Below are 26,687 nucleotides of genomic sequence, written 5' to 3' on the forward strand. Positions count from 1 at the left end.
CGAAGAAAGCCCACCATCCACAAACAGCCTTTGTCTAGTAATATACCTGGTCGCAACATTACTGCAAGAGAACACCACTGTATTTGCCACATCCGTTGAAGTCCCTTGTCATCTTGCGGGCTCCTGGCACTTATTCAAGTGGTTCATTTGACATCGACAGCGCGATCCATCTTTGACTTGGGCCGAGATATGAACGTACGATAGGTAGCGATAGGAATGGTAGCAGCAATTTCCTGGTTGATATTCGGTAATTTACCGCCGACCTTCGGCGCTGGTAGATATAGTGGTCCCTGCTGCCATCACATCAACAACCAAACTTTGTTGTTGTGTTTGATCACGCTAGGATTCAATAGCTGTCCTTCTGACTTCTAGTTGATGATCGCGTCGCTATCATGGACCAAAATGACTTGAAGAGTCGACCACCAACAGCACCACCACCTTTGACAAATGGACTTACAATCTGATCCGAACCTCTAGGCTATAGACAAGCCGTTGTCGAGCCTTCACCCCCTACATCCGCAAGGAGCAAGCACTTGGTTGCTATTTATGCCTAAGACGCCGTAGGCATTCCATCACCTGCAACACCAGCCGGCTTGCTTGTGTGTCCATCAAGAGTGTGTCCATTCTCTGGTCCGGCGCGGACTTTGAAGGCCATCATCTCGTTTGACGGGACCGAGTTTCGATCCCAGATCTTCCGTGCTGTGTCCCGCCCGGCCACTGGCACCCTATATTGAACGGCCGCCTCCAGGCCGGCGGCACCAGGGAGCGGATATGAGAAGGGGAGGTAATCCGGAAGAAGGCCTAATTGCTTGAGTACGGTGCCCTGATCCCAAGAAATGTGTTCGTGATACAGTCTGTCGCCGCGAATGTTGACTACGGCGGTGAACGGAACCTCGAGGTGCTTTCCTGTAACTGGAACACCAGGAAGCCTGGAAAAAGAACTGGGTTAGCCGACAGCAGCACCGTAGAAAACGAGAGACAGTTGGATCGATTGAGTGCAGCTTACAGCCACGGGACCTCCTGCGTGTGGGTGAGCTTAAAAATAAACTCGTCAACCACTCGATCAATGCCAATGGTGCGGCTTATCAGCTCGAGTTCTGTGTCGGCTGGGTTGCTAAAGATGAAGCTATCGCGGTAGAATTTCGTGAGTAGTTCACGACCCACGCCGCCTGTAAGCTATATTCCCATCTGTTAACAGAAAAATGCAGCGCAAAGGACAGGGGAAACGACTCATGCTTACTGTTGGAACGTGATTCACATACGGTTCTTGAACCATGGTTGACATGGTGTGCTGCACGGAGCGATCAGCGAACTCGTAGTAAGTATGTTCGTCCCAGATGGTCTCCAAGTCGAAGTAGGGACCGCCCAGTTTGGGCTTGAGGAAGGTCAGGTTGCGAGTGTGCGAAACCGCCTCCGAATTGTAGTGGAATTCCGGCGTGAAAGGTGTAGCAAACCTGAAGGATGTGACTGTCGAGTAGTGATATGTTCGTCCACCACTGGCGGACTGCGATAGACCACTGGGAGGTGGGGGCCCGGCAACGTGCAAAAGTAACGCTGGGACTGAAATTGGAGGAACAGGGACCCCAGCGTCTACATAGACAACTGCTGCTGCGATTCCTGGCTGCCGGCGAAACTGAGAATCGACAGCCGAGTTGAGCAAAGTGTGATCGTAGACTAGTATGACATTTGTCAATAGAGACCACCTTGTCAGCGATGCCAGCGCAAGAAACCCATACCCACAAGTCCAATCCGGTCAGTGTTCTCACACATCTCGCACTGCTTAAGAGCATCGACTGTGTAGCTCAATATTTCTGGATCTGAAGCCAGAGCAGAGGCTTGGATCTCTGCGACAACATATCCCTCCTCAGCCCATTTGATGAGGAGAGAAGGGACGCCATCTAGATGCGTTCTGTTCTCTTCCGCTATGTCGGAGACGAGGGTAATGATGCCAGGTCCATTCCAGCCAGATCGAGTCAATGGCATCTGAAGTGTCAACCCGGGTCTGATCACTTGCGGACTGGGCTGGGGCAATGGCCTCGGAGGTTTTGTGATATCGGCGTACATTCCGGGTAGGAAGTCACAGAGGCCTTGCACATTCGGAAGGGAGGTTGAGCAGCGGTTGTAGAGATAGGAACGACAATGTCAATATGCTGCCTCGTAAAGTCACCTTTAAGAGGACAAAAAAAAAAAGGTGCCAATGTCGTTGATGGTGAATGTTGGCTCTGTTTGAACCACTGCTTTAGTCGATAATGGTTCAGAGATAACCACGGGGTATGGGTGTCTAGAGGTCTCCAGAAGTCTGGTGCACGACCCGACATTCGACTAGATCTGGGCATTCTTAAGGGGGGAGTTGCGTATGGTAAGATCCGTACGTATTGTAAGACGACCACCAATGCACGGGCGGAACGAGTCCTCTCCTGTCGGCTAACGCACCCACTTGCAGTATATAGTTGTTATCTCTGCCGGCAAAAAGTTGAAGCCTCTACTTATAGGTAGGTTTTCGCCAAGCGGTTCGCCACCAAACGAGCTATAGGACCCACTTCTCGAGATAGCCGTTGGAGCCTGCATATGCTGCGGAGGAGGCCAGGGGGTACAGTACTGGGTAAATGACATCACGACCACGACCGTACGAGCCACCTAAAGTTCGTGCGAGGATCCCCGTAACGCTGGCTTTCTCATGAATTTACTGCTCGGCGCGGTCGGGGTTGTCGGCGTTTTCCCAATAGCTGAGCTTTTGGCGAGTGCCAACTGCTTGGCCAGACATCATGTGAAGGGGGGTTACCTTATCGGGCGACTACTAAGGTATACATGAAACATTGCAGGTCGATACATAGGAGTTGAGGAGTTTTGAAAAGTTCTTTGGAAGTTGGAAGACGACACCCCTCTCGTACCTTTACTGAATATCGATCTCTTCATTACTACAGGGACGAAGATAACGTAAACATGGCGATCAGCTTCAAAGTAATCATCATCGGCGCAGGTAAGGGCTTCGTGGTGTTCACAAAATGATCAAGGAGACGAGAAAATCCTTCGCGAGAATCGTGCTGACAAGTTCCCCCGGGATAGGTGTGACGGGTTTGTCGCTTGCCCAGGGGTTGAAGAAGGTAATTACAAGGATACAAATCATTGTCGCTTCAACAGTCGCTTTACGACAGCCTCAATCACTAACATAATGGAATTAAGCAAGGGATCGATTTCGAGATCTACGAGAGAACGAGTTCCGCTGCTCGTCACCGAGACTGGGGTATCACCGTCCACTGGGCGGTAGAGTTCTTGGAGCTGTACCCGGACTACATGGCGGACAAGCTTCGTGAAGCTCAGGTCGTCACTCGCAAGAATCCCAAGCTGCAGGAGCACGTCGAATTCCACGACGGAGAAACTGGGGCCGTCTTCAAGCATATTCCGTTGGGCGCCGCGAAGCGATATAGCCAGAAGAAGGTCAGGCAGGTTCTGCTGGAAGGGATTCCCGTTCAAGTACGCTCGGCCAGGGTACACAAGTATATGTCTACAGGCAAGGTTGATTGACAAATTGGTGTAGTACAACATGGAGTTCAAATCGTTCAAGGTCCTTCCCGGTGGAATCGAAGCTGCCTTTGCAGATGGCACGACGGCCAAAGGAACCTTTCTTGTCGCTTGCGACGGAGCACGCTCTTCGACCAGACAACTCCTCTTCGACAACAAAGAGGAGGCAAAATGGAAGCAGGTTCCTGGCCTCATCCTCAACAACTACTGGATGCAATACACCAAGGAACAGGCTCTGAACGTGAGGGCAGGCCTGAGTGAGTTCATGGACATTGCTGTCCATCCCAACGGCACCTACTATGGTCTGATCCGTAAGTCACTATAATCAGCCACCCACTACGATGCCTCGAAATACTCAGACCCAAGTTTGTAGCTCTCGACATTGACGACGAAAAGAGTCCGGAAGAATGGAAGTTCCAAGTCTTCATGTCATTCGCAGCCGATTTGAAGTCTCAGGAAGACTCCCCCGAAAAACGTTTCGCATTGGTCAAAGAAAAGGGCAAAGCATTCACCGAACCCTTCAGCTCTGCCATCGAATACATGCCGGAGGGCACGATCATCACCTGTGACCACTACGGTACCTGGGAAACCCGGCCGTGGAACTCCCACGGTGGCCGTGTCTTGCTGGCTGGAGATGGCGCTCACTCCATGACCCCACGTAGGTCTCCCTTATCCTATGACTTTCCTCTAAGAGTACCGAACCTATTACTCAGAAATAACCGGAATACAGATCGTGCTCAAGGCGCCAACCATGCCCTGCAAGACGTCATCAACCTGGTACGTGCGTTTAGTGACTTCGAGGAGGGCAAGCTGGACGAGAAAGAGCTCACCGACAACTACATGAAAGAGGTCGTTGATCGAGGCTCTAATGAAGTGCGCATGTCGTTGAAGCAGGGTTTGGCGGCGCACGACTGGGCAAACAACAAGGACATGCCCATTGTCAAGATTGGGTCGACCCCGTTGCATATCCAGAACTCTTCAGTGCCGCTCCCTACCCAAGATCCGAATCAACTTTGACCGTTTCAGAGACGATAGCCGGGAAGGGGGAGGGGGGGGATTTACGTGGAACTCAAGTGCTAGCTGTCTTTTTCAGTACGATGAACTCGAGCTGATATGATTTACGCATGAATTCTCCATCGTCCAGGATACTGAATACGAAAGCAATACAAAATGTGATTTCAGGCAAATAATGGGATTTCTCAGCCTCATCTGCGGACACTTCTTGCTCGTATAGCGTGTGCTACTGACCACACCCCTAACTCTCCTGCCCTCTATATCGCAACCACAGCCGTAGCCTCAACCTCAATCAAGAAACCAGGCGCAGCGAGCGCCGCCACGCCGACAAGCGAGCTGGCCGGCCTATGCACAGGCTCACCCTTCTCCACTGCAACGCCCCCACCCAGAAAATCCAGCATCACTTCAGACACGATATCGCGCTTCAAGACATCGAGATCGCAGACGAAGATCGTGACTTTGATGATGTCTTGCGGCGTGGCTCCCTTCAGGGCCAGCACGTTGACGACATTGGCGAAGGCGTTCACGGCCTGCTCGCGGAATGTCTCTGGGAATGGTGTCCCCTGTGGTGATGAAGATGGAGGCGCCCCGACCTGGCCGGCGGTTTGGAGTAGGTATGCGGCCGGATTAACCGGGGGGATGGGGACGATGGTCAGCTCTGAGAAGGGGCCGATTGGGGGTCGGTCGGACCGGTTGAGGGTGCTGACAATGGAGGGCGCCATGGCGGGCGCAAGCTGGCGACGATTGTGATTTGCGCACAGAAAGTGGCTCAAACGTTCATACAGTAGGTCTCATGGTTCTGGACCGATAAATGTTGATTTGGCAGGAGGTAGTGTAGCGAAATGCTTTGAGGGTCTTCGCGAAGACCACGGGAAGCTCTTGAGTCGCTTGATGACTGCTGGGTCAGATCACGTCGAAGTCTATAGGCCGTTGATGCGAGGACGCCTTCGGCAGAACAATCCTAGCACCATGCTATAGGAATGCTCGATCCATCTACTGTGTGCAGCGACAGTTCTCTCGGAGGCCCGATCAATGCCGAGCACACCGAGGCGCAAACGACTATCGAGTGGTGGAAAATCACCATTGATAATGCGATTAGGATAGAGGGTCGTCAAGTGCTCCACCAGATACCTTACCAAATTCAGATTCGCTCGCTATCAGCATATATCCTGAAGTCCTGAAGACCTACATCCAACCCACTCATCAATACTCATCAACACTCATCAACGTCTCAATAACTACAATGGCTACACAGACTGAGACCCTGACCACGCGCAAGGCTGTCCAGTCGGTCGACGGAGCCATTGAGGAGGCCACAGCACAAGTCAAAGAGCGGTGCCAGAATCTAAACTCCTACCCGATGTGGACCGTCAACGACAAGATATCCAAGCTCGTGCCCAACCCGCGTGCGGTTCCGACGAAATGGACGTGGTCAGAGATGAGACAGCTCATGCTCGATACCGCCGAACTTGTACCTGAGGACATGGCAGAGCGGCGAGCATTGATGATGTGCAATCCCGGTTTTGGTGAGTGCTGGGTCTTTTCCTATACCCACAATGGCTGGTCGTAATCTGTCCCTCCTCTACAAATAGGCGAGGTCAAGGGACCATCCCCTTACACCACCGACACACTCTACGCCGGTCTTCAGATGGTGCTGCCCGGAGAGACCGCGCCGGCACATCGACATATCGCCTATGCCGTGCGCTTCATCCAGGAGAGCCAGAAAGGCTTCACCTCAGTCGCGGGCCACAAGATGTACCTCGAACATGGCGACTTGGTACTGACGCCGTCATGGCAGTGGCACTACCACGGAAATGACGGCTCAAAGCCAACCATCTGGGTCGACTGCCTCGACATCCCGCTGCAAATCTATGGGAGAACAAATTTCCTTGAGACGTACCCCACACCCACTGTGCCAGATCTGTAAGTGTGGCATTGTCCAACCCCTTCTGTCTTCGAGACCTTAGCTATCTTACAATTGTGGTCTTTCATCCCTCGTTTCTCCGGTAGCGGCAACGTGAGCTAACATTAAAATCCTCACCAAGAGTGACCGATGAAAGCCCATTCCATTTCCAATGGGAAAAGACCCAAAAGGCTTTGGATGCGCAAGACAGCCCTCACACCGTGTATCACTATCTGACCAACGGAAGCCCCTTTTCGAAGACCATTGCCGCCCAGGCGGAACGCATCAAGAAGGGCCAGACTGCTCGCCCACCGCGGGAGACAACCTCGTTCATCTACGTCGTCAAGCAGGGAGAAGGGAAGACGATCATCGACGCCCCCACCGGTCAGCTGACCGTCGAATGGAACGACAAGGACGTCTTCGTTGTTCCTGCTTGGTCTAAGGTGACGCACGTCACGGGCGAGCGCGGCGATGCGTATCTGTTCGCCCTGACGGACAAATCGATTACGGACAACCTTGGGTTGTCGAGGACAGATTATGCGAGAGACTGATGCTGATTTTGCGTTCATCTTTGACGACATTGCCTTGAAGGTACCGTCACTGAGGCTCCTTTTGTAATGCGGATCTGTGTGGTGGCTTCACTCATTTCCGTCGACGGCATGGCTCTTCTGGGTGGCGTATTACGGAATGTGGTTGACAGGAACAATTTAAACAGTTTTCGTGACAGTAAATGGCCATTCCCCCCTTTTTCCAGTCGCCTTATGCATGTGCCGTCCGTCAATATAATAAGCGTCGTTTGCGAAAGAAAAAAAAACAAGCATAGGGTAGACCTATCTGCAATCCTCTCAACCTGTTATATCACATTGACAAGTTCCTCAAGATGTAAACTTCTAAGTCAAGCTGGCAAAGCCAATCCATCACCTCTACCATCGCTGCCGCCAGTCAAGACTCGTTGACCAGTCTCGTTGGTCCGAACTTTGATCGCCTGCCCTCTACCGAATCTGTTCCTTGACCAGCCCTTCAGAACCTGGACGTCATGGCCCATGGCTTGTAAAGTTGCCGCCACGGACTCGTCGATGCCCTCTTCCAAGAACAAGTTCCCGATACTGTCAAGCTTTGGGGGCATGGGGTTTTCGATACAGAGTCGAGGCGCGTCCACCGCCTCCTGTGGGGTCATACCAAACACTTCCATGTTCAACAGCACCTGGACGTGTCCTTGCGGCTGCATGAGCCCACCCATCACACCGAACACCGAGTGCAAGTCACGGTCGGGTCCTTGAGTGGCCAGACAAGGGATGATGGTTTGATACGGTCTCTTTCCGCCTCGATAGATATTTGGGTGGTTATCAGGTCCAAGATGAAACCCGGCCCCCCGGTTCTGAAGCGTGAATCCACAGCCTTGGGGAACGATGCCGGACCCGAATTCCATGAAGTTCGAATTCACCACGCTCATCCCATTGCCGTCCTGGTCGACAACGGCAAAGACGACCGTGTCGCTACGGTTTTGCGCGGGACTCACACCACCGAACGGTTGGCCCTTGGCGTGATTTCCCGCCTTCTCCTTGTTGAACAACTTTGCGCGCTCAGCGAGATATGGACGCGAGACCAGCTCTTCGGGCTTTACCGGACTATGTTCGGGATCCGTGACCCACCAGTTTACATCAGCAAAGGCGATCCGAAAGGCTTCGGCAACCGCATGGATGTATACAGCGGTGTTGTGATCCTCCTCCGTGAACGTAGGTATTTGCTTCGACTTTTCGAGCTCCTCTAGGATGCCAAGGGCCATGAGAGCCACGATACCCTGTCCGTTCGGAGGGTGCTCCCACAACTCGACGAACTGATCCTTTGAAGTAGATGATCCTCGAGAGCCCACGCCCTGGCCCCTGAACTGTAGTGATACTGGAACGACCTCGGAGGATCCCTGGCTGGCATAGTCCTCGAGGTCCGACAGTTCTAGATGTGCCCCTTTTTGTTGGAGAACATCGACAATAGCTTTGGCGATTCGCCCGGTGTAGATTCCCTTCTTGCTTTCCGTGGCAAGAGTCCTGAGCGTTCTTCCAAGATGCGGATTTCGGAAGACTTCCCCCGACTCAGGAGCCTTGCCGTTTGGCTTCAACAGCTCGACACCGTACGGCGACGCGCCTTTAAGTTTGGATTCTCCATTCTTCCACTAGAGTTTCGAGTCAATCTCGGCACCATCTAGTACCCGGTGGCCTTCGCTTACCATTGAAGCCGAGATCTCGCTTACTGGGAAGCCTCGCTCGCACAAATCGATGGCCGGCGACAAGACGTGCTCCAAAGTCAGCTTCCCACTGCCGAACCTCTCTACCGCATCAACCCATCCTGCCGCAGCTCCAGGGACTGTGACCGCCAGCGGACTGGTAAACGGGACTTTGCCCGTCGCCAGACCCAGCTCTCTTCGGACCTGTTCGAGCGTTGTGTTCTTTGCGCTTCGTCCTGAGGCGTTGAGCGCATGGACCGTTTTTGTAGCGGCATTGTAGAACAGGAAGAAGGCGTCCCCGCCGAGTCCAGTCGATGCCGGTTCGGTCACGTTCAGCGCAGCAGCTTTGGTGCAAAAGTCAGACCTCCACTTTCTCGCGGTGTTGAAGAATGCAAGACGAACCTACAGCGACGGCAGCATCCTGAGTCCAATCAACAAACAGTAGTCAAACAAAGAGCGGGCTCGGGCTTCTTACTGCTGCGTTGCCCCCCAATCCCAGGATCGTTTGTCCTGCCTGTGCAGCCAGAGGTTGCGAGCATGCCACCATGCCCTTCGTGCTATGGACTGCGCTGCGACGCGCTGGAAACCTTTCAAAAGGCTTGTCGCTCGATTGAAACGCCGGATACATCTTTGGCAAGGATGTTGCTACGAGCTCGAGACGCTTACCAAAAACCAAAAAAAAAATGCGACGTGAAAGAAGCAATCACGCGTGCTCAAGTACAATTTCGACAATTTTCTCCGTCGAGCAGCTCTGCACAACTCTCTCGCAGAGATTTCGAATGTTCCAAGTTACCCTAGGTCTCCATCATTCCTCCAGGACACACGGGCTCTGTGGCAGCCTGGGCATCCAACATACTGCATCGTGCGCGTGCCGAGCACGGCCGGTGCGTCTGCTGAGCGTCTTTGCACCACCCCGAGGCTTTGGAACGAGCCCAGCCCTGATTCGGCGTCGATCTGGAGTCAGCGTCCCTCCTCTTACAGTGGCTGATGCCAATCATGCCATAGCAATGGTCATCGAAGGAGCCCGGCTACCGATGCTGCGGTCTGCAGACGATATCTCGAAAACGCTCTGGATGTTCCTACAGCAACTCGTATGTCGTTGCCCGCTGCCGATAAGACTGACGCCTTTGCCTTCTCGGTGTTCTCGGCACTCACTGACAGCCCGAGCCCAACGACACTATCCCTCGAGAGGTATGGTGGCCGTGTCCATCACATCTTAGCGTGTTGCCACTCGAGATTCACGGCAAGCTTCAGACTGCTTGTACACCTTCAGACTCGTCACCCTCTCATCGTCACCATTTGAAAATTGCAGGCAATCCTTTGCCTGGCCTGACGCATCACTGGCGAAGCGAGGGGCCTCTGAGCAGCACGTAGAATGTCTGCACCGACAATGATGAATAATACGTCGCCATGGTACAAGACTGCGTGCAGGACGTGCCGTGACCGAAAGGTCAAATGTTGCAAGACGTTGCCATGTCAGAGATGCACCATGGCCGGCATTGTCTGTTCTTACCCGCCCCAAGCTCGAACAGTGCGGCGGCCAAAGAAGGCACAAGGACGCTCCAGCTCCACACCAGACGCCGTGCTGCTCGAGCGAATCGAAAAATTGGAAGGGCTGCTGAAAGAGCGGTCCATCCTGGGTGAAAACGAGCCTGCTGATATAGTGGCGGATGAATCCAGTGGAGAACGGGACGAAAGAGTAACACAGGTTACGGATCGGTCTCCTCACGACACCGTAACTCGACGATCCTCAAATCTTCAGACGCCTGGAGATCGAGCTGCTCCTGGAATGTATCAATACCTAGCTGCCAGCCCAGTAAATGCCACTGAGCTTTCATGGAAGCCATCTGGTTACTCGCCGCCGCCCGAGACCCAGCGAGACGGACCCGCTCATCTTGCTGACGGTGATGAGTACTGGAAGCGGATTGAGGAAGAGTGTGCCAGTGAGGTTTTTCTCAAGACACCCTCAAGCAGCAAATCAGATTCCAACGTCGGCTCCTCTGGCCCCCAAAAACCCCCCTTTCAGCGTGCACGTACTGGAATCGCCTTTCCTTTCCAGGGGTCCGACGGCGACGTGCGACTTCCTTTGCTTTCAATTCGACGGCGGCAAGTCTGCTGGAGGAGATATCTAACAAACGTCGACCCGATCCTTAAAATTCTGCACAAGTCCACAACACAGGAACTCATCCTGCGCCGAGATGAAAACACGCTCGATGCTCCGTCTCGCGCTCTGGTCCAGGCGATCTGTCTTCTGGCAGTGACCTCCATGTCTGATGCCGACGTAGCGGCAAACTTCGAGAGCGACAAGGAGTCGGTGGCACAGCACTGCACCACCCTCACCGAGCACGCGTTGGTGTCCGCCAAGTTTCTCGAAGCACGAGACTTGAGCACGATACAAGCACTTCTACTGTTTCTCTACTACCTCAGATGCGTTCACAGCCCTCAACTCAACGCGATGTGTGGTATGGCGGTCTTTTTAGCTGTTCGCGCTGGTCTCAATCGCGACGGTGCTTCTTCGGACCTGTCCTGCTTAGAGGTAGAGCTCCGCCGGCGCACATGGTGGCAACTAGTCAACCTCGTCGACCATCCGGACGACTTCGGCCTCGACTACTTCCCTTTCAGCCTAGGGGCGGATACGCGACTGCCTCTCAATGTGAACGACGATGAATTGGAGTCCCAGGCCGTCAGCCCGGGCGAGGACCGTACTGGGTTCACGGAGTCAAGCTTCTGCCTCATGCAGTATGAAGTGACACGCACGTTCCACCAGATCAAGATGGACCGCGTCCGAGAACCTCTTGGCCGCAAATTTAGGGTAGAAGATGCCGACCAACATCTGCAGTCCTCTCGGGAGTTGATGCGGAACAAGTATCTGCAGGGTAATGGGGGTATGGATGCTTCAGTCGCCGAGTACGCGGCGGATGTGATTGCAATGATACTCGCCAAACGACGTGTACTAATGTACATTTTTCCGGACCGCAACCGTCAAGGCGACCTTTTGCCTCCTGGTGCCCAGGACCATCTGTTCTTACTTGCCATACATGTATTGGAGCTCTCTCGCAACCTCCAAACCAATCGCAATAGCGAGAGATGGCGTTGGTTGAGCGCGACCTACTTCCAATGGTCCATTGCGGCCTTTGTCGTCAGGAATCTCACAATACGTCTACCTAGCCCTGCGACGAACAGAGCTTGGCGGGTTGTCGATGGCTTGCTTGATCTCTGGCCGCCGGTAGTCCGCAATTGCGCCAAATCGAATGCACTGAGAGCCTTGCTGATCGATGCAATGCGAGCTAGAGAGACAAGGCATCTACGGGGCTCACACCTGCCGACTTGGTCGGGTCGTGACTTATGTTTTATTCCACCAAGCCCCCTTCGCTACCAGGCTGTCACGGAAGACAAACGAACGGAGACCCCCAGCGGCAGTGACCAACTCAAATGGGTAAACACGCTTCAAGAACCTGTGACGGGCTATGCATTGAATCAAGCCACCGGGTTTGATGGTCTTGACGCGTCTGACTTTGATGTGCTTGATGAGCTTTCCTCCGGTATTGATCTTGGGTTGTTATGGTAGAAGGTGTCGGCTGCCGTCCTCCGATTTATGTACATCTGGTTGTAGGATAACACGGAAGGCGTTTGCAGCACACCAACAGTATGCACGTAGACGAGAACCAGAACGTTGCACCCGTCAAGGCAAGACAGCCCGACAGACCAGACGATCTCGGCCTCGCCCATAATGTGTGCCTATCTCCAAGGCCGCTAGCTTCGGCCGTCTCGGGGGTTATCACATCGCTCGCTTTCGCTCCGTCCTGACCTCCCCGTGGTGCCAAAAGAGACGTCTTCGCCATACGCCCGTGCTCAAAGCATGACGGGGGCCGACAGCTTGCGGATTGCTCCGTATCCTGCACAGGACTGGCGGTCGGGCGTCACATCAACTCAGCGTGGGCTGTTGATCTGTCGGAAGACGTCTATTTCTCTTGAGACGTTCAGTCTCTGTGTCTTTTACCCCAAGAAAAGTTCCGCACAAAGCCTCGTTGACTCTGCCCGGGCTGTAACAATGGCGCTGTCGCTTACTGTACTGGCCATCGTCCTGCTGCTCACCTCTGCCTGGCGGGGATTCCAGGTCTATGTCAAGAAAGAGCGCCTTCCCAATGTGGACTTCTTACGCATCAGCCAGAAGCCTGGCGGCAAGGCTGGAGATGCCGACGATGTGAAAGCATTTCTATCCGACAGTCTGTCTGCGATCATGAAAGGATATAATGAGGTACGCAAGGGCTCCGCACACTGTCACGGATTAGATGGCCCAGGACTCATCGCTTGGAACTTCGCAGTACTCAAAAAAGGGCAAACACTTTCTGTTGCGAACTCCGCGACAAGTCTACTTCATTGCTGCGCCCCGATGTCTTGAGGAGATCCGCAAAATCTCAGACAACCAGCTAAGCCAACCCGCAGCGGCGATCACCATTTTTCAGATCAAGCATAATTTTCATGAAGCGCTCGAGAACGACAGCTACCACTTCAACGTAGTCCGAGGTAAGATGAGACAGGCTCTGGGATTCCACCTGGACAGCCTTACCGAAGAGTCCCGCCACGCGTTCGACGTCGAGATTGGAGGAAGGGAAGGCGAGTGGAACGAGTTGAACGTGTGGAACGTGACCTGCAAGATTGTCACCCGCATGGTGAACAGGATGTTGGTGGGAGAGCCACTGTGTAGGAACGAGGAGTATCTTCAGTTCTCTTGCGACATCGCACCCTCCGTGTTCGACACGGCGCTGAGGATTCGAAACTATCCGGACTTCATGAAGACGATCATGATGTATTTCATGACCGAGCGCAAGCGGCAACAGGCCCTGGCGAACAAACATCTCCTGCCTATCATCAAACAGCGAATGGCCATGCTGCGGGATCCTGCCGCGAAACAGAAGACGGACAGGCCTAATGATACGAGTACGTCTCTCTTGATTTTACAGGGGGGCGTGGCTGATGAATCGGCCTCTAGTTCAATGGCTCTTGGATATGACGCCTCCTGAGAAGATGGACCCCGAGATCCTCCTGCATAGACTGGTCCACATCAACGTCAACGCGATCCACGCCCCGGCGTATACAATCACGGAGTGTATCTTCGATCTGTGCCGGCATCCTGAAATTCACGAGGAGCTCCGAACCGAAATCTCCGAGGTATTGGGTCTGCACAGAGAGGGGGGTGGTTGGAGCAAAGAGAATATCGACCGTCTGCTCAAACTGGATAGCTTCATCCGCGAGTCGTCACGCTTGACGCCCATGAGTGCAATCAAAATGGAAAGATACGCGGTCCGCGACACTGTCCTCAGCGACGGCACCATGATCCCCAAGGGCACGTCGATTGGCGTGATCTCACACGGTCGTCATATGGACGACGACATCTGCCCGAATGCCACGACCTGGGATCCGTTCCGATATGCTCGCCTTCGCGAGGGCCGAAACCCTGCTGACATCGAGAACACGTTCGCGGAAGCGAGCCCGGACAACATGCTCTTCGGACTTGGAAGACACGCATGCCCCGGCCGCCACTTCGCGTCGGCTGTCTGCAAGATCTTCTTGGTTACCACACTTGCGCGTTACGACATCAAGTTCCTCGAGGGAAAGCCGCTTCCCGAAGGTCACTGGACGCAAAAATTCCGTCACCCTGATGTCAAGGCTACAATCGGCTGGAAGCGCCGGCCGATGGAGAAGAGGTTCGCCGGCCTTATGGACTAGATGACGGCGTTTGTGAAACTGAACCTGGGGGGGTCGGAGAAGTCTCACCATATACAATATCATGGTTGGATAATGATCGAGGTCTTATCACATACAGTAGATATGGTTAACCAGGTATTCGATCGGTCTACGTAGGAAACGGAACCAACAATCTCCAGCAGACACCACGGTGCCTTTGGCTTTAGATGATACCGCTCTGCATACGAAGACTATTTGCTCACACTATTGTGAATCGCATCAGCGTACGGCAGGCGTGAAGCAGAGGTGCGAGACACCCTTTGGTCGCGTAGTCCACCGCATCAAATGATCTCTCCTGTCCAGGATCAGGCAGTTTGGCAGACATGCTGCTGGATCGTTCTTGCGAGACAAATAAAGTGGCTTTCTCTTCCCAATGGCATCAAGCACTCAACACGGTCGAGTGTTGTTCAGCCACTTCAGAAGACGGATGACAAGGCAGAGGATTCGACTTCTAGCACAGAACCTGGAAGACCCCCTTTACGATTAAACAGACGGCACCAGAACTCGCATTTTGGTGGGGCGCTGTAAGGCTGAGGACTGTCAAGTTGATAAAGAGCATTTGTCTCTCTTCGCGTATACATATACTTATCTGTTCCTTCAGCGATTCCTTTACCGTTTATATAGACATTTGGCCTGTGTCTAGAGAGCCATTCCTGAACGTTTCCTGTCAACCCCATTCTCGACGATGTCGTCCCGATCAAATAGTCGTGATGGTAGTTTTGGCCTGTGCTCGGTCGATCTGAGCAAGTTACAGGATCGCAAGTCGCTCTGTGCAGCTGTCTATCAGACGGCTAGCCTCGTGGGCTGGTATTCGATATTTGGCACACAGGCGGAAACAATGGCACTTCGCAGCTTCAGAGCTTAACGTTTACCGATCTGCTCGCTGACCAGAGAAGCTCTTCGTGACCTCTGCGAACCTCCCATCTTATCTAGAAGGTGCGCCTTCGTCCGTAGTTCTCCTGCGTCAGCGACTTGAGTGCTGCGGCGGTTTTTCCTTTCTCCCCCAGATTGTAACGGGTCATAAACCTTTGGCTGCGCGTCGACACCTTCCCACGTTCCGGAAATCCTACCTAGGCCTTCAGTTATACCCGGTGAAAGTATTCACTCCAGTCTTCCAACTGTCACTGGTCGTCCGTCCAGTCAACTTCGCTTCCTGGGAAACGCTGAGTGATCTTCTGTACATCGGCTACCACATCATGTTCACGGCTCATTGCCGTGGCGTTGTTCCGAGTCGATTCAAGAAGGACGCATAGGGAACCAAGTGCTACCGTGTCGTAGTCTGTCGTATGAAGAAATAAGCAGCTCGGCAAATTTTCCACCCTCAGCCGGCACCCAATATCCTATGCCACACTTATGTATCTTTGCTTTTCATACATGGGTTTTTAGCCGCGACTATTCGGGCCTCTAGGATAAATGATTCTTGAGATGCTTGACTGTAGGCCAGACGCCTTTACAGCGGACACCGCCAGCTATCGCGCTCAAAAACTCTTCGCAGGGGCAAATTAGCCTCAGCAGACTAACCAGAAAATATGTAGATATGGAAGGCGACGGGAGTATGTAAGTGTCTTGGATGTTTACAGAGCTATGTACGAGGTTATCTGGTTGATATCGTGAAGGGAAAGTAAACCGGAAACGCGTTTCTCTCATGACCATCGCGTACTTAACGGCTCCTCAGCACCCTCTCGATTCCCAATCCTTATTCGAGGTTCCATCTCAATTCACATCACCTGCAATAACGTCTTCAATGCTCGATCGGGGTCAATGGGCAAGGCCTACTGAAGCAGAATGGTACAGAGGCCATAGGAAAATTTCCATGGGCTCTGTCCTTCCCTAGAAATCTGCCAACCATGCAGCGTCCTCCGACACCATCCGAAACAATCATTGTACCGTCGCGGTGACATAACTTTCGGGGCAAACAAAGTGTCTCCTGCTGAACAGCTCGCGAAATCGGTCTGGCCGATTCAACTCAAGGAGCTATTTCCCCAGGCTGGTATGTTACGATAGCAGAAAAACGCACCGAGAACCCCGACAAACCCGAGCGGGAGCAATTTCTCATGGCGTTGTGATCCAGTCTCTGATAGGTCGACAAAGACCATCTTGCTCGTATCCTGGAAGGGTCGGCGCTATACCAAACTACTTCAGGGCGGACCGGCTGTTGTCACTGAGGCCCGCCAAAGATTACATTCGTGCATCGTTATCCGCCGTGCCTAGGCCGTCGATACGAGTACAAGCTCCAGGGAGCAAGGCGGGAGCGGGGAAGTCATATTGACTGGTTGCTCAACCAACGACAAGTCTGTCTTTTATCATACGCTCTCACGGTACTATAGCCGCCCCCTTCCTGGACGTTGATTATATTTACCTGTCTGAGTATCTACACATCAGCACGGCACGCGACTCTAAGCTCTGCAGATACCCAGTACAACCTTGGACATTGCCTCACGCTTTCTTGGAACCAGGCTTCACAATGTTCGACGAGAAGACCCTGGACGAGTCCACCGACGTGCCGATTGTGCCAGTGCAATCTGGCAATGGCTCTTATGCCAATGGGACAATCGACAAAATCGAGGACGATCCTGCAAATCAAGTGTTCTTCGGCAGCTCAATTACGGATTCCTACCGTCTCAAGTCCGAGCTTGTTGGCCAGTGTATGGAACAGATTGGAATGGGTCGGTTCCAATGGGGTTTGTTCACCGTCTGCGGTATCGCTGGAATGGTCGACAACTTGTGAGTCTAGAACCTGTCATTTCCCCAAAAGCAGCCTTACTGATGGACATTTCCAGCTGGACCCAAGGGATCGGCACCATCCAGCCCGTCATAGTGCGCGAATTCTCTGATGTAAGTCGCGTCACCTTCAGCTCTATCGCCTTCTATGCAGGGTTGATCGTTGGTGCGTCTTTCTGGGGCATCTCTTCCGATTTCATGGGGCGAAAACCTGCCTTCAACATGACCGTTCTGTTTGGCGGTGTTTTTGCGCTGGCGGTCGGTAGCATAAACCATTTCGTGGGCTTCTGCGTCATCTGGTCCATCATCGGAACCGCCGCAGGGGGGAACGTACCTGTCGACAATATGCTCTTCCTCGAGTACCTGCCAGGATCACATCAATACCTCTTGACCGCTCTGGCAGTATGGTGGCTCTTTGGCCAGCTTGTCGTGTCTCTGGTCGGCTGGGGCTTCATCGCCAGCTATACTTGTTCAGCTGAGGCGACGCCCGCGACATGCGCCAGAGGGGAAAACATGGGATGGTATGCTCCCTGATCCTTCCTTTTGCTTGGGTCGCCGCCACCACTGACCGCCCAATTATAGGAGATATATCATGTTCACTCTTGGCGCCATCACAGTTGCTTTCGTGTTCCTCCGCATGCTCTTATTCAAGATTCCCGAATCTCCGCGCTATCTTCTGTCGAAGAATCGTGACGCCGAGGCCGTTGAAGCCGTCAACTACGTGGCGCGCTTCAATGGCAAGCCAGAGCCTCTGACGCTAGCCATGCTTCAGCAAATCGACCACAGTCTCGGCATTGTCAGCCAAACCACGGATGGTCGCAAAGGCCTCACAAGGAAGCAGATCCTGAGGGAGAATCTCGCCGACTTCAAGACCGCCAACATCCGAAGCCTGTTTGCCACCAGGAAACTCGGCCAACACACTACTATCATCTGGCTCATCTGGCTCACCATCGGCATCGCGTACCCGCTCTACTTCAACTTCCTACCCACCTACCTCTCCCAGAAGTTTGTCGACAACTCCTACTCCTCTCTGGACACCACGTACCGCAACTACTGCATCACTTCGGCTGTTGGAATGGCCGCACCACCGTTGGCAGCCATGCTCATCCAAACACGCCTTGGCCGACGGTACATTATGGGCATCTCATCCGTCGCTACGGGTGCCTTGCTCTTCGCTTACACGGCGGCTAGGTCGCCCGCGGCCAGCTTGGCTTTCACTTGTGTGTCCGGATTCGTGGGAAATTTTGGTTAGGCTCCTTCTGCTCTTGCATTGTCTCGGCCAAGTCTTTTGGCATACTCTTTCCAATTTTTTTTTATTTTTTTTTTGGCTGCACATGGCTAACCAACAACGCACCCAAAGAATACGGCATCCTATTTGCCTATACTCCCGAGTCATTTCCAGCACCCCATCGAGGACTGGCATGCGGTCTCGCCTCCACGCTGCAGCGCATCGGCGGTCTCTGCGCCGCTCTGATCGGCACCTACACCAACTTCACTACCGTGCCGATATACGTCGCTGCCGCCATGTGGATTGGTGTCGGACTCGCCTCATTCGTGCTGCCTTTCGAGACCCATCATCACGCTGCCATTTAAAGGGGTTGGGGGCCCGATAATCGTCTAAAAACTGGCTAAGATGCTGTAGGAGCAAAACTGAGCGGCTATAGGAAATGGGGCTTGGCGGGCACGAAGCAAAAGGTAACACTCCTGGTCTCCTTCGTTTTTATCAGCCAGGTCGCTCTGTCGTTTGATTATTTGGCAAGCAGCCACGTAAATCCCTTCATGCGCAGGGAGCTCGCAAGACGCTGAAGACGGCGCCCTGGGACGGTCGGGCGGGGTGACCTCCACCGCTTCTCGTAATATTTGAATAGCCTCGTCGAGATCTTCCATCCTTCCCGTCTGCTCGAATCGGCTCTGAAGCTCGTACCCGATATTATTCAGTCTCCCTACCAGGTCGGGATGGCTGCCTATATAATCTTGGGAGCAAGTTGAGGAGCCAATTCGAGCGGACAGAAAAGATGGAAGATCTCGAGGCGGCTATTCGGACAGCACGATGGGCAGTGAAGGTCACCCCGCCCAACCATCCTCACCTGGCTGATAGCCCAAATAATCTTGGGACCAAGCTTCATAGACGATTTGAGCCCCCAGAATCAGAACACGGATGGTACACTGTTTGGTTCAGAGCCTAGCTTTCTCGCAGAAGCAGGAGGTAGAGAGTGTTTGAAGCTCTCTACCTACGTCTTGAGAATCATATAGTAAGCTTTGGCGTTCGCCGACGGACATTGTGCTCAAAGTATGCGAATAAGTCAGTTAAAAGCAATCTGCTATAAGCTCACTTTCATCCTGAACCAGCCATATCTCCATTCCAGGCATTGGCCGCAGGAGTCGCGATCTAAGGCATTAGAGGTCTACATGAGTTACGTGGGCGAAATTAAACTGGGAATGATAGAGCTCGAGCTTGGGCCATACAGATGGAGCTGCAAGCACTTTCAACATCTTTCATCCCTGCGCCATCGGACTCCAAGACCTGACACAATGTCCCAACTATCCTGAATCTCCTCGGCTGCGCGCCTTGATCCAATCTAGCTTTTCACAATTTGCTAATTCCGATGACCCCACTCAGCAACGACTCGATGCTCTGCGACTGAAGGTCTGGAGTGCAAATCGATGGGAATCAATGGGGCGGAAGGTCGCCGTCGCTGGTGAGACCAATCAGTTGGACTTGGATCGGTGGCTAGCACTATTTATTTGGGAAGATGCCTCCTCTAGCGACGCCAGCACGCCAACATAACCTGATCTATGCCTGGGTATGATGTGTTTATAAGCACATATAAGAGATTGCTGAGGTCTTGGTTCAGTCAAGTAGGCAACATTATTGACTTACAAATCAGGTTTGATGTCACAATCTAATACTGCAATATGTTTCAAAAAAGGGGGGAGACCACCAGGAACATGAGCGCCCAAGTGGAAAAGCCGTTCAACTTCTGCGAGCACTACAGTGGGAGATTGTCAAATATGTACCTCTCGTAATCAAATTTACTATACGTGGTGCTTGAGACGACACTCTGGAAAATGCCAAAAGCACGAAAATAATGGGCAGAACCCGCCTTGTCAAGGGACACTGCCATCCAAAGAAACCAAGCGCAAAAACCACAGCAGCGGCAACAACAAGAACAACAAGAAGGAGGAGGAGGAGGAGGAGGAAGGGGAGGGAGGAAAGGACACAATACAGAGAGAAGACAGGCTCCGAAGAAAGCGCAAGCAACCAGAGGAATCCCAAGCACGGAGAGCGAAAGCAGCAGCGCCCCGAGAGAAAGAACATAGGATATATCCGACCGAGGAAACGAGGGAACGCAACAGAGACTGAAGGGACAAGGCTCTAAAATGTAGCAGACAAGACGAATGCCAGGAAACGGGGAGACCTCGTTCCGAAACTACCAAACAAATCGGAACAAGAAGGTTGGTAAAAACAACAAAGGTGGTGCGACCTGGTCTTCAATCTCGGTCAATATCCCTGAGAGCTGGCCATGGGAGCCTTGGGGAGATTGGCTACCGCTACACCGGCACTCATCCTGCTTCAGAATGCCCCGAATACTCCTGGATCCAGCCTCGGAGCCTATATGAAATGTGAATCAGTTGCGCTGGGGCAGAAGGATTGTTGCTGTGCTTCCTTGAACACTACGGAGACGCTCCGTATTGTTGCTTGGTTCAACCCCTTTCTTTCTTTCTTTCATCGAGCCTGTCTCTGGTGAAAGCTCGAAGATTGTCACTCTCTGCTATCCACTGTGATAGCTATCGCTACCAAATGGGGATTTTGACCTTTGACAACATAGCTAGAGTAAGAAAGCTAGGTGTACTCCTAGCGCCGCGCCCCTGTGCCCCCGTAATACATCTATGACCAAGGCGGTGCTTGTTGAGGCATGATATAGGACCGTCAGGAAAATTGTGGGCGTCTGGCTCGAAGTTAGACGAAGTGATAACCGCGTATGCTAAATTCGTATCATTCAGTAGTTTGGTGCCAAATTGATAGACGCATGGTGCGCGGATCAGACCAGAGGGTCGTCCCAGTGTTGCTGTCGACTCCACTTGGAACTTTGGGACCTTTTCGTTCCTCCCTTTAGGCACATTTGCTTTTTGTCTCGTCGTCTTTCCATATCATTCCTTTCTCCAATGGTCGAGTCAATTTTGTACAACAGTGGGTGGTAAAATATCAGTCTGTGATATGTACGACTCACCCGCACGTACTGTGGCTGGCAAAAGCAGCATGGTCAACACAACTATACTTTTCATCAGGGCCTGTATAATCTCGGTATCCTTCTTGGCCTCTATTGCCAGGGCCCTCTGCAAGACCTCCAACCAAGAGTTGTAGGTCTGTGATCCATGTCAGTAACACATTCCAAGAACAGAGCTTACCCCTACCAGTTATAGATGATTCACCACCCGACCCATGAGACGTTCCCGATTGTGCAGGTACTCCTTGCATTTCGACGTTAATAAGCTCCGTGAATTCGAAGAAAGTCCGCCGAAGCTGAAGCAGTAGGTTCATTGCGCTAGGTTTTCAGGATACCTTCTCGAGCCCTTCACGACAAGCTGCTCCGAGATCAATCACGAAAGTAGAGGGGCCACTTGTCATCACAGCGTGCTGCCCGATTGATAACTCGTACCGGGCTCGGCAGTCAGGTCCTGCATGTCCCCGACCGGTAGTCCCTGGATCCTCAGAGTTTCGCTCGTGATAGAGAAAATCGTCCGATAGGCCAAAGTCAGATTGAGCCGCCTTGATGTTTTGGCGCAGACGTCAAGCTGCCTCCGATATATATTGGCACAACGCCAATATAGAAGAGTCGGGAGAAGGAGTGGTTGTTCTCTGTACGGATAAAGGCCATTCAACACGCCAAACGCGGTTCTCAGTGCTTGCGCACCTCAAGCCCAAAATCCCCTGTGTGAGTTGTTTTTGAGCGTCATACGTGAGTCCCATACAAGTGAAGTAGTCACCACGATCAGGAATTTGGCATATCATTCCTATAACTCACTTGAAATATAAGGCAGGCCTAGGTATTTCACTCATGTGACCCTGGCCCATGCCCTCGAAGATGTTAAGGGGAATTCCTTGCCTGCGAGCAAAGAACAAGAGGACAACTCCCGGGCAGCGCAAACACTGCAGAAACTCTGTCGAATAGGTTTTCGTCCTCCAAAGGGGAAGCCAGTGCCTGATGCCGAACTCGCCCAGGGAAGGATCAACAGCCTCGGGCCGTAAACAACGCCAGCGGTGGGTTGAACTTCGAGGTCCTGCAACCATTGTTCTCGCTGCTGACGAGATTCAACCTTACCCCATGAAACTGAAGGCGTACCATCCTATTGTTACTCGTCAGCTCTTCTTACATAGATTGCTCGCGTCGCGTTGAGATAGTCTTCCCCCTCATCTTTCATGAACTCCTCGAACTTCATATCTGTTGGGTTTCGAAAACGGCAGCCTCTGAAGCAAGCTAACCTAATGAACAAGTAAGTACGATATAGGGTGTTCTCTGATTGAACCGGTAGATTTACTAGTTCACGAACCTGATCGCTTGAAGGACTGAAAGCGACCAAGGGGCTCGTCAGCTCCTCGCGCCTTATCATTTATGACACGTTATAAAGGGCCTTTTAGTATGACCATGGGCCCTACGCATGCATCTGCGGCTTGTATTGGGGTGCCCAACCGTGGTTGCTTGTCGACTCTGCCTCTGCGCCCGTATTGGTCCTGGAAGTCCATCACTCACCAGAGGAGATTTGTAGGAGAATGCTGCGCCGTGAGGCTCAGTCCAGCCCCTTTAGATCCAACCGAACCTCTCCATATTCAGACTCTTAGTGCCGAGTGGAGGAAAGCGTAAATCAACCTCACTGGTGTCGGAATGGGTATTATCACAGACACCAAGGCCTAAACCGGAGGGCTCCCTGCCGTATTGACCGGTTATCCAAAGATCTTGAACATAGGTTTGCATTCAATTTGGCAACGGAACAGTAAATACTCCTGAACGACATGAAATTTGACCAAGCGGTCATTGACAGCAGAAACTAGTACGAGCATCAGATGTGCTGCTGCCAAAGCACAAGGGATTCGCCACGACCCAGACCAGAGATTCGACAAAAATGCAAGCTGTCCGGCTTTGTTCAATGTCATGGGAAACTTTGATGAATTCACAAGCCATAAACTCTATGCACAACTCTATCCCAACTCAAACATCGCGTCGCGACATCAAGATACCAACCCACTGCTGTCCTGACATACTCTAGAGCTCTCTGATGATGGTAGTTTCTGTTGCGCGAAAGGGGCATTGCCATCGCCCCACAGTCACACTGCCCATCATCTCAGACAGAGAAAGACCAACATAAAGCAACAGATGAATTGACCAAAAGGACAAAACGAGACGAAACAGACATGAGAAGAATACATAAAACAGGATTGCAAAGATGGTCATTTCCGTCCGCCTTCTGTTAGATGGCCCGTAGTCTTCTTGCAAGAAGCAGACACATCATAACAAACACGCCGATACCCCCAAGGATGCCAAAGAACCAATACAGACCCTCGGTATTTTTGCCAGGGACATTGACGTTCATGCCAAAGAGACCTGTGATGAGGTTCATGGGCACTAGGATGGTCGCCAAAACCGTAATCTTTGCCAAATTCTTGTTGGTGTGGTTGCCCTTTAAGATGTTGTCCACATTGAGCTGGGCTAGGTAATTTGCGTGCGAGCGGGAGAGCATCTTCTCCACGTGCCCCAAGTTCGACATCATCGTCACGACGTGATCTTGGATATCGCCCAGGTACAGTCCAATATCACCACGAGGCGTCATCTGGTATTGGTCGTTGCAGCGCTTTGCAAAACCCTTGATGACGTCTGCCTTGCCACCCAACAACCGCATCATGTTAAGAACGCGCTTACGGCATTCACCAATCTGCCGCAGAAGAGCCAAGAAGTCGTCCTCCCGAGCGATAAATACTTGGTCCTCAATGTTCTCGGATTCTTGCTCCGCATCGCGAATGATGGGCGCAAAGGAGTCAACAATATCGTCAATCATGGCGTAACAGATGTAATCCGGACCAAGGGAAAGGAAGTCACCAAGCTTGGCGATGCGCTTGCGCACGTTCTTCGGGTGTGGGTGTGGGCTGTAGCTGAAGCTCAGAACTCCATCACCGCAGACGACGATATAGACGTGAATTGGATCGAGAAAGTCTTCGTGGCCCCGGACCATGTTGAATGACCTGAAACAGACAAAGTAGTACTGTGAAAACAACTCCACCTTCTCGCGAGCCTCTTGGGTCTCGATATCTTCCTGGGTGAGGCGATGGATCTTGAAGGCCCTGCAAAGGACAGCGAGCTCGGCTCTGGTGGGGTTGAGAACGTCTAGCCACCAAACACCACCATCAGGTCCGACCTCGAAAAGATCACGGAACGTGGTACCATCGGCAACCAAATCACCCAATTTCTTGGCACGTTGGCCTTGGGTCAATTCAGAGGTAAACAAGAAGAATCTGTCGATGGGCTCTGGAGGAGCATGCCTTGGTCTGATTATGACCTCCTCTTCCGATGAGGATTGACCGTTGTTCGAATCGTGCTGCGTAATCGGTTTCTCATAAAAACATTCGCCGTTGAGGATGGCATTGGGTGCTTCGGCGTGGCCGCCATGTTGGTTCCGGAGATCCACAAAGGCCCGGCTGTCAGTCGAAGCCTCGGTTACCTGGTCGTCCGGAATCTTGCCTTGTGCACAGAGAGCGACAAATTCCTCGAGTTCCTCAAAATCAATCTTATATGTCTTTCCAGGTTCCTCGTCGGTGGGGAAGGTCACATCCTCGCTGAGGTCCTTGTCCGTCCGCTGGGTAAGAGCAGGAGGAATGCTGATGTTACTCAGGGTTGGGCGTCTTTGGTTGGTGCCATTCGAGTAGGCGCGATTACGGAAAGCCTCTAGGGCTGAGGACGCATGGCTTTCAGCAGTGTTGGCGCGTTGTCGTCGACGTGGCTCGGCGAAGGCTTCAATGGAGTTGGCTGGTGACGTTGATCGGGAGGACGAGCTCTCCCGTGAACGGTCATTTCTTGGAAGACGAGTACGACCCTCCCGATTGTTCGTAAATCTCCTCGTATGAAGGGATGGGCGTCTGAGACTGCTTTGTGGACCATCGAATTCCACATCGCTCTTGTCATCATCTTCGATGGCGTTCTCAAAGTCTCGAGTGATGGGGTGCCTCTCCTGTTCGCGTGTCTTCAGCAGTGCATTGTCAACAGATATCAGATCCCGTTCTTCGATAGCGCTTGGCCTTGGCGTGGGAACTTGTAGCTCAACCGTGGGCAGGGCCAGGGCAACATGTGCGGGATGGACACCCAAATTGCTTCGGTGGTCGTCCAGCTCTGGGGCTGGAGTGCTATAGCGGCTGTCCATCTTTTCTTCAGGCGATGAATCAGAGGCTGACATTTTGAGCGAAATTTCCTCCTGACAAAGACTGCAACGGCCTTGCTTGCACTGTACCCAGTGCTGCTAATACGCTAATTATGCCACTTTGTGGGATGTGATGGCGAGGGAGTCGCCAACCAGAGAATAAGGTGCTTCAAGGTATCCGAACAGCCAGACCCGTCTCCCTCTTCAAATAATCAAGTGTGGTAGGTCCCCAGGCCAGGTACGGCCAGGGACTGTGTTGAAGCTCCGAAGGGCCAGTTACGGGGGTCGGGTTGTAGCGCCGGTGAAGACCATGCAGGAAGTGCCTAGCAAAGGGCGAATGAAGGAGGAGAAGACTGTAGAGCCCGCCAACTTGAAGGCTGTAGGGGCGTTAACGTCGCTATCGAGCGCCAGGGTGGAAGGTTCGCAGCAATGATAGGAAAGACTGCAGAACAGCCTTCCTATGCTTTTCGGTGCTCGAGGTATGGGATTCTGGGCGAGTAGAGGGACACAAAGACTCGGACAGACAGATCGGCCAGTCCAAGGAGTCGAGGTCGGGAGTGGATGGGTGGGTGGATGAATGGAGGGAGAGAGGGTTAAACGGAGGTGTGAAAGGAGGGCGTTATGTCAGAGAGCCGATTTCTGCAGTACGCAGTAATGGAGGATGGAGGTGTCCGACGGAGTTCAAGGACGATATAAAGACGAGGAAGGAGGAAAAAAAAGTGTGCAAAAAGGTGGGGAGAGAGTTGGGTTGCTACTATGCAATTTCGATGTCACTGGAGGGGAAGAGGCCAAAGGTGACGAGAGAAAGAGACGCTGACTCGGGTAGGAGAAGTAAAAATTTATTAGTGTGAACCTCACCGCCCGCTCGCCAGTAGGCCCTCCGTCCCATGTACTGGGTATTTGTACATGCAGGCTGCAAGCAAGCCCCGGAGAGGGCGGCATGGCACAGGGGCTGATGGGTAGACGGAACTCAAAGGCTCACCAACCAAAGGACCTTCAAGAGTCAGCAAAGCACAAGGATTAGTGGGCACTTGGGCATTGTGCGCCGCGGTGGGCGTGACCCCCCATAAAGTTTAGCGAGAGGTATTTTTTTGTTGCCCATCGAGCCGGCGGGCTTTCTGCTCGGATTCGCCCGTGGCCCATGGAACAGCC

General features: G+C 52.6%; 9 protein-coding genes across 9 annotated transcripts; 5 read left to right on the plus strand and 4 right to left on the minus strand.

Moving 5' to 3' along the window:
• Positions 1-550: 550 nt before the first annotated feature.
• A1O5_04787 (carboxymethylenebutenolidase) lies at positions 551-2,064 on the minus strand (the record flags this gene model as incomplete). Its single annotated transcript, XM_007745391.1, has 4 exons — positions 551-929; positions 1,007-1,176; positions 1,241-1,674; positions 1,737-2,064. 4 exons carry the CDS (start codon positions 2,062-2,064, stop codon positions 551-553), a joined length of 1,311 nt encoding a protein of 436 aa, XP_007743581.1.
• Positions 2,065-3,005: 941 nt separating this feature from the next.
• Positions 3,006-4,539, plus strand: A1O5_04788 (uncharacterized protein; the record flags this gene model as incomplete). The annotated part of the gene is made up of 5 exons (XM_007745392.1): positions 3,006-3,104; positions 3,184-3,474; positions 3,539-3,833; positions 3,896-4,180; positions 4,253-4,539. The coding sequence occupies 5 exons, from the start codon at positions 3,006-3,008 to the stop codon at positions 4,537-4,539; spliced, it is 1,257 nt and encodes a 418-aa protein (XP_007743582.1).
• A 254-nt stretch (positions 4,540-4,793) lies between these two features.
• Positions 4,794-5,258, minus strand: A1O5_04789 (uncharacterized protein; the record flags this gene model as incomplete). Its single annotated transcript, XM_007745393.1, has 1 exon — positions 4,794-5,258. One exon carries the CDS (start codon positions 5,256-5,258, stop codon positions 4,794-4,796), a length of 465 nt encoding a protein of 154 aa, XP_007743583.1.
• Positions 5,259-5,779: 521 nt separating this feature from the next.
• On the plus strand, positions 5,780-6,990 carry A1O5_04790 (uncharacterized protein; the record flags this gene model as incomplete). The annotated part of the gene is made up of 3 exons (XM_007745394.1): positions 5,780-6,062; positions 6,129-6,459; positions 6,582-6,990. 3 exons carry the CDS (start codon positions 5,780-5,782, stop codon positions 6,988-6,990), a joined length of 1,023 nt encoding a protein of 340 aa, XP_007743584.1.
• A 344-nt stretch (positions 6,991-7,334) lies between these two features.
• On the minus strand, positions 7,335-9,288 carry A1O5_04791 (gamma-glutamyltranspeptidase; the record flags this gene model as incomplete). The annotated part of the gene is made up of 4 exons (XM_007745395.1): positions 7,335-8,609; positions 8,664-9,004; positions 9,063-9,081; positions 9,136-9,288. 4 exons carry the CDS (start codon positions 9,286-9,288, stop codon positions 7,335-7,337), a joined length of 1,788 nt encoding a protein of 595 aa, XP_007743585.1.
• An 861-nt stretch (positions 9,289-10,149) lies between these two features.
• On the plus strand, positions 10,150-12,228 carry A1O5_04792 (uncharacterized protein; the record flags this gene model as incomplete). Its single annotated transcript, XM_007745396.1, has 1 exon — positions 10,150-12,228. One exon carries the CDS (start codon positions 10,150-10,152, stop codon positions 12,226-12,228), a length of 2,079 nt encoding a protein of 692 aa, XP_007743586.1.
• Positions 12,229-12,711: 483 nt separating this feature from the next.
• A1O5_04793 (uncharacterized protein) lies at positions 12,712-14,390 on the plus strand (the record flags this gene model as incomplete). The annotated part of the gene is made up of 3 exons (XM_007745397.1): positions 12,712-12,918; positions 12,986-13,601; positions 13,654-14,390. The coding sequence occupies 3 exons, from the start codon at positions 12,712-12,714 to the stop codon at positions 14,388-14,390; spliced, it is 1,560 nt and encodes a 519-aa protein (XP_007743587.1).
• Positions 14,391-16,872: 2,482 nt separating this feature from the next.
• A1O5_04794 (uncharacterized protein) lies at positions 16,873-18,722 on the plus strand (the record flags this gene model as incomplete). Its single annotated transcript, XM_007745398.1, has 4 exons — positions 16,873-17,132; positions 17,189-17,650; positions 17,712-18,376; positions 18,490-18,722. The coding sequence occupies 4 exons, from the start codon at positions 16,873-16,875 to the stop codon at positions 18,720-18,722; spliced, it is 1,620 nt and encodes a 539-aa protein (XP_007743588.1).
• Positions 18,723-23,597: 4,875 nt separating this feature from the next.
• A1O5_04795 (uncharacterized protein) lies at positions 23,598-25,571 on the minus strand (the record flags this gene model as incomplete). The annotated part of the gene is made up of 1 exon (XM_007745399.1): positions 23,598-25,571. The coding sequence occupies one exon, from the start codon at positions 25,569-25,571 to the stop codon at positions 23,598-23,600; it is 1,974 nt and encodes a 657-aa protein (XP_007743589.1).
• Positions 25,572-26,687: the final 1,116 nt, after the last annotated feature.

This window comes from Cladophialophora psammophila, assembly GCF_000585535.1.
Source record: "Cladophialophora psammophila CBS 110553 chromosome Unknown aczJe-supercont1.6, whole genome shotgun sequence".
In the NCBI taxonomy this organism is placed as follows: domain Eukaryota; kingdom Fungi; phylum Ascomycota; class Eurotiomycetes; order Chaetothyriales; family Herpotrichiellaceae; genus Cladophialophora; species Cladophialophora psammophila.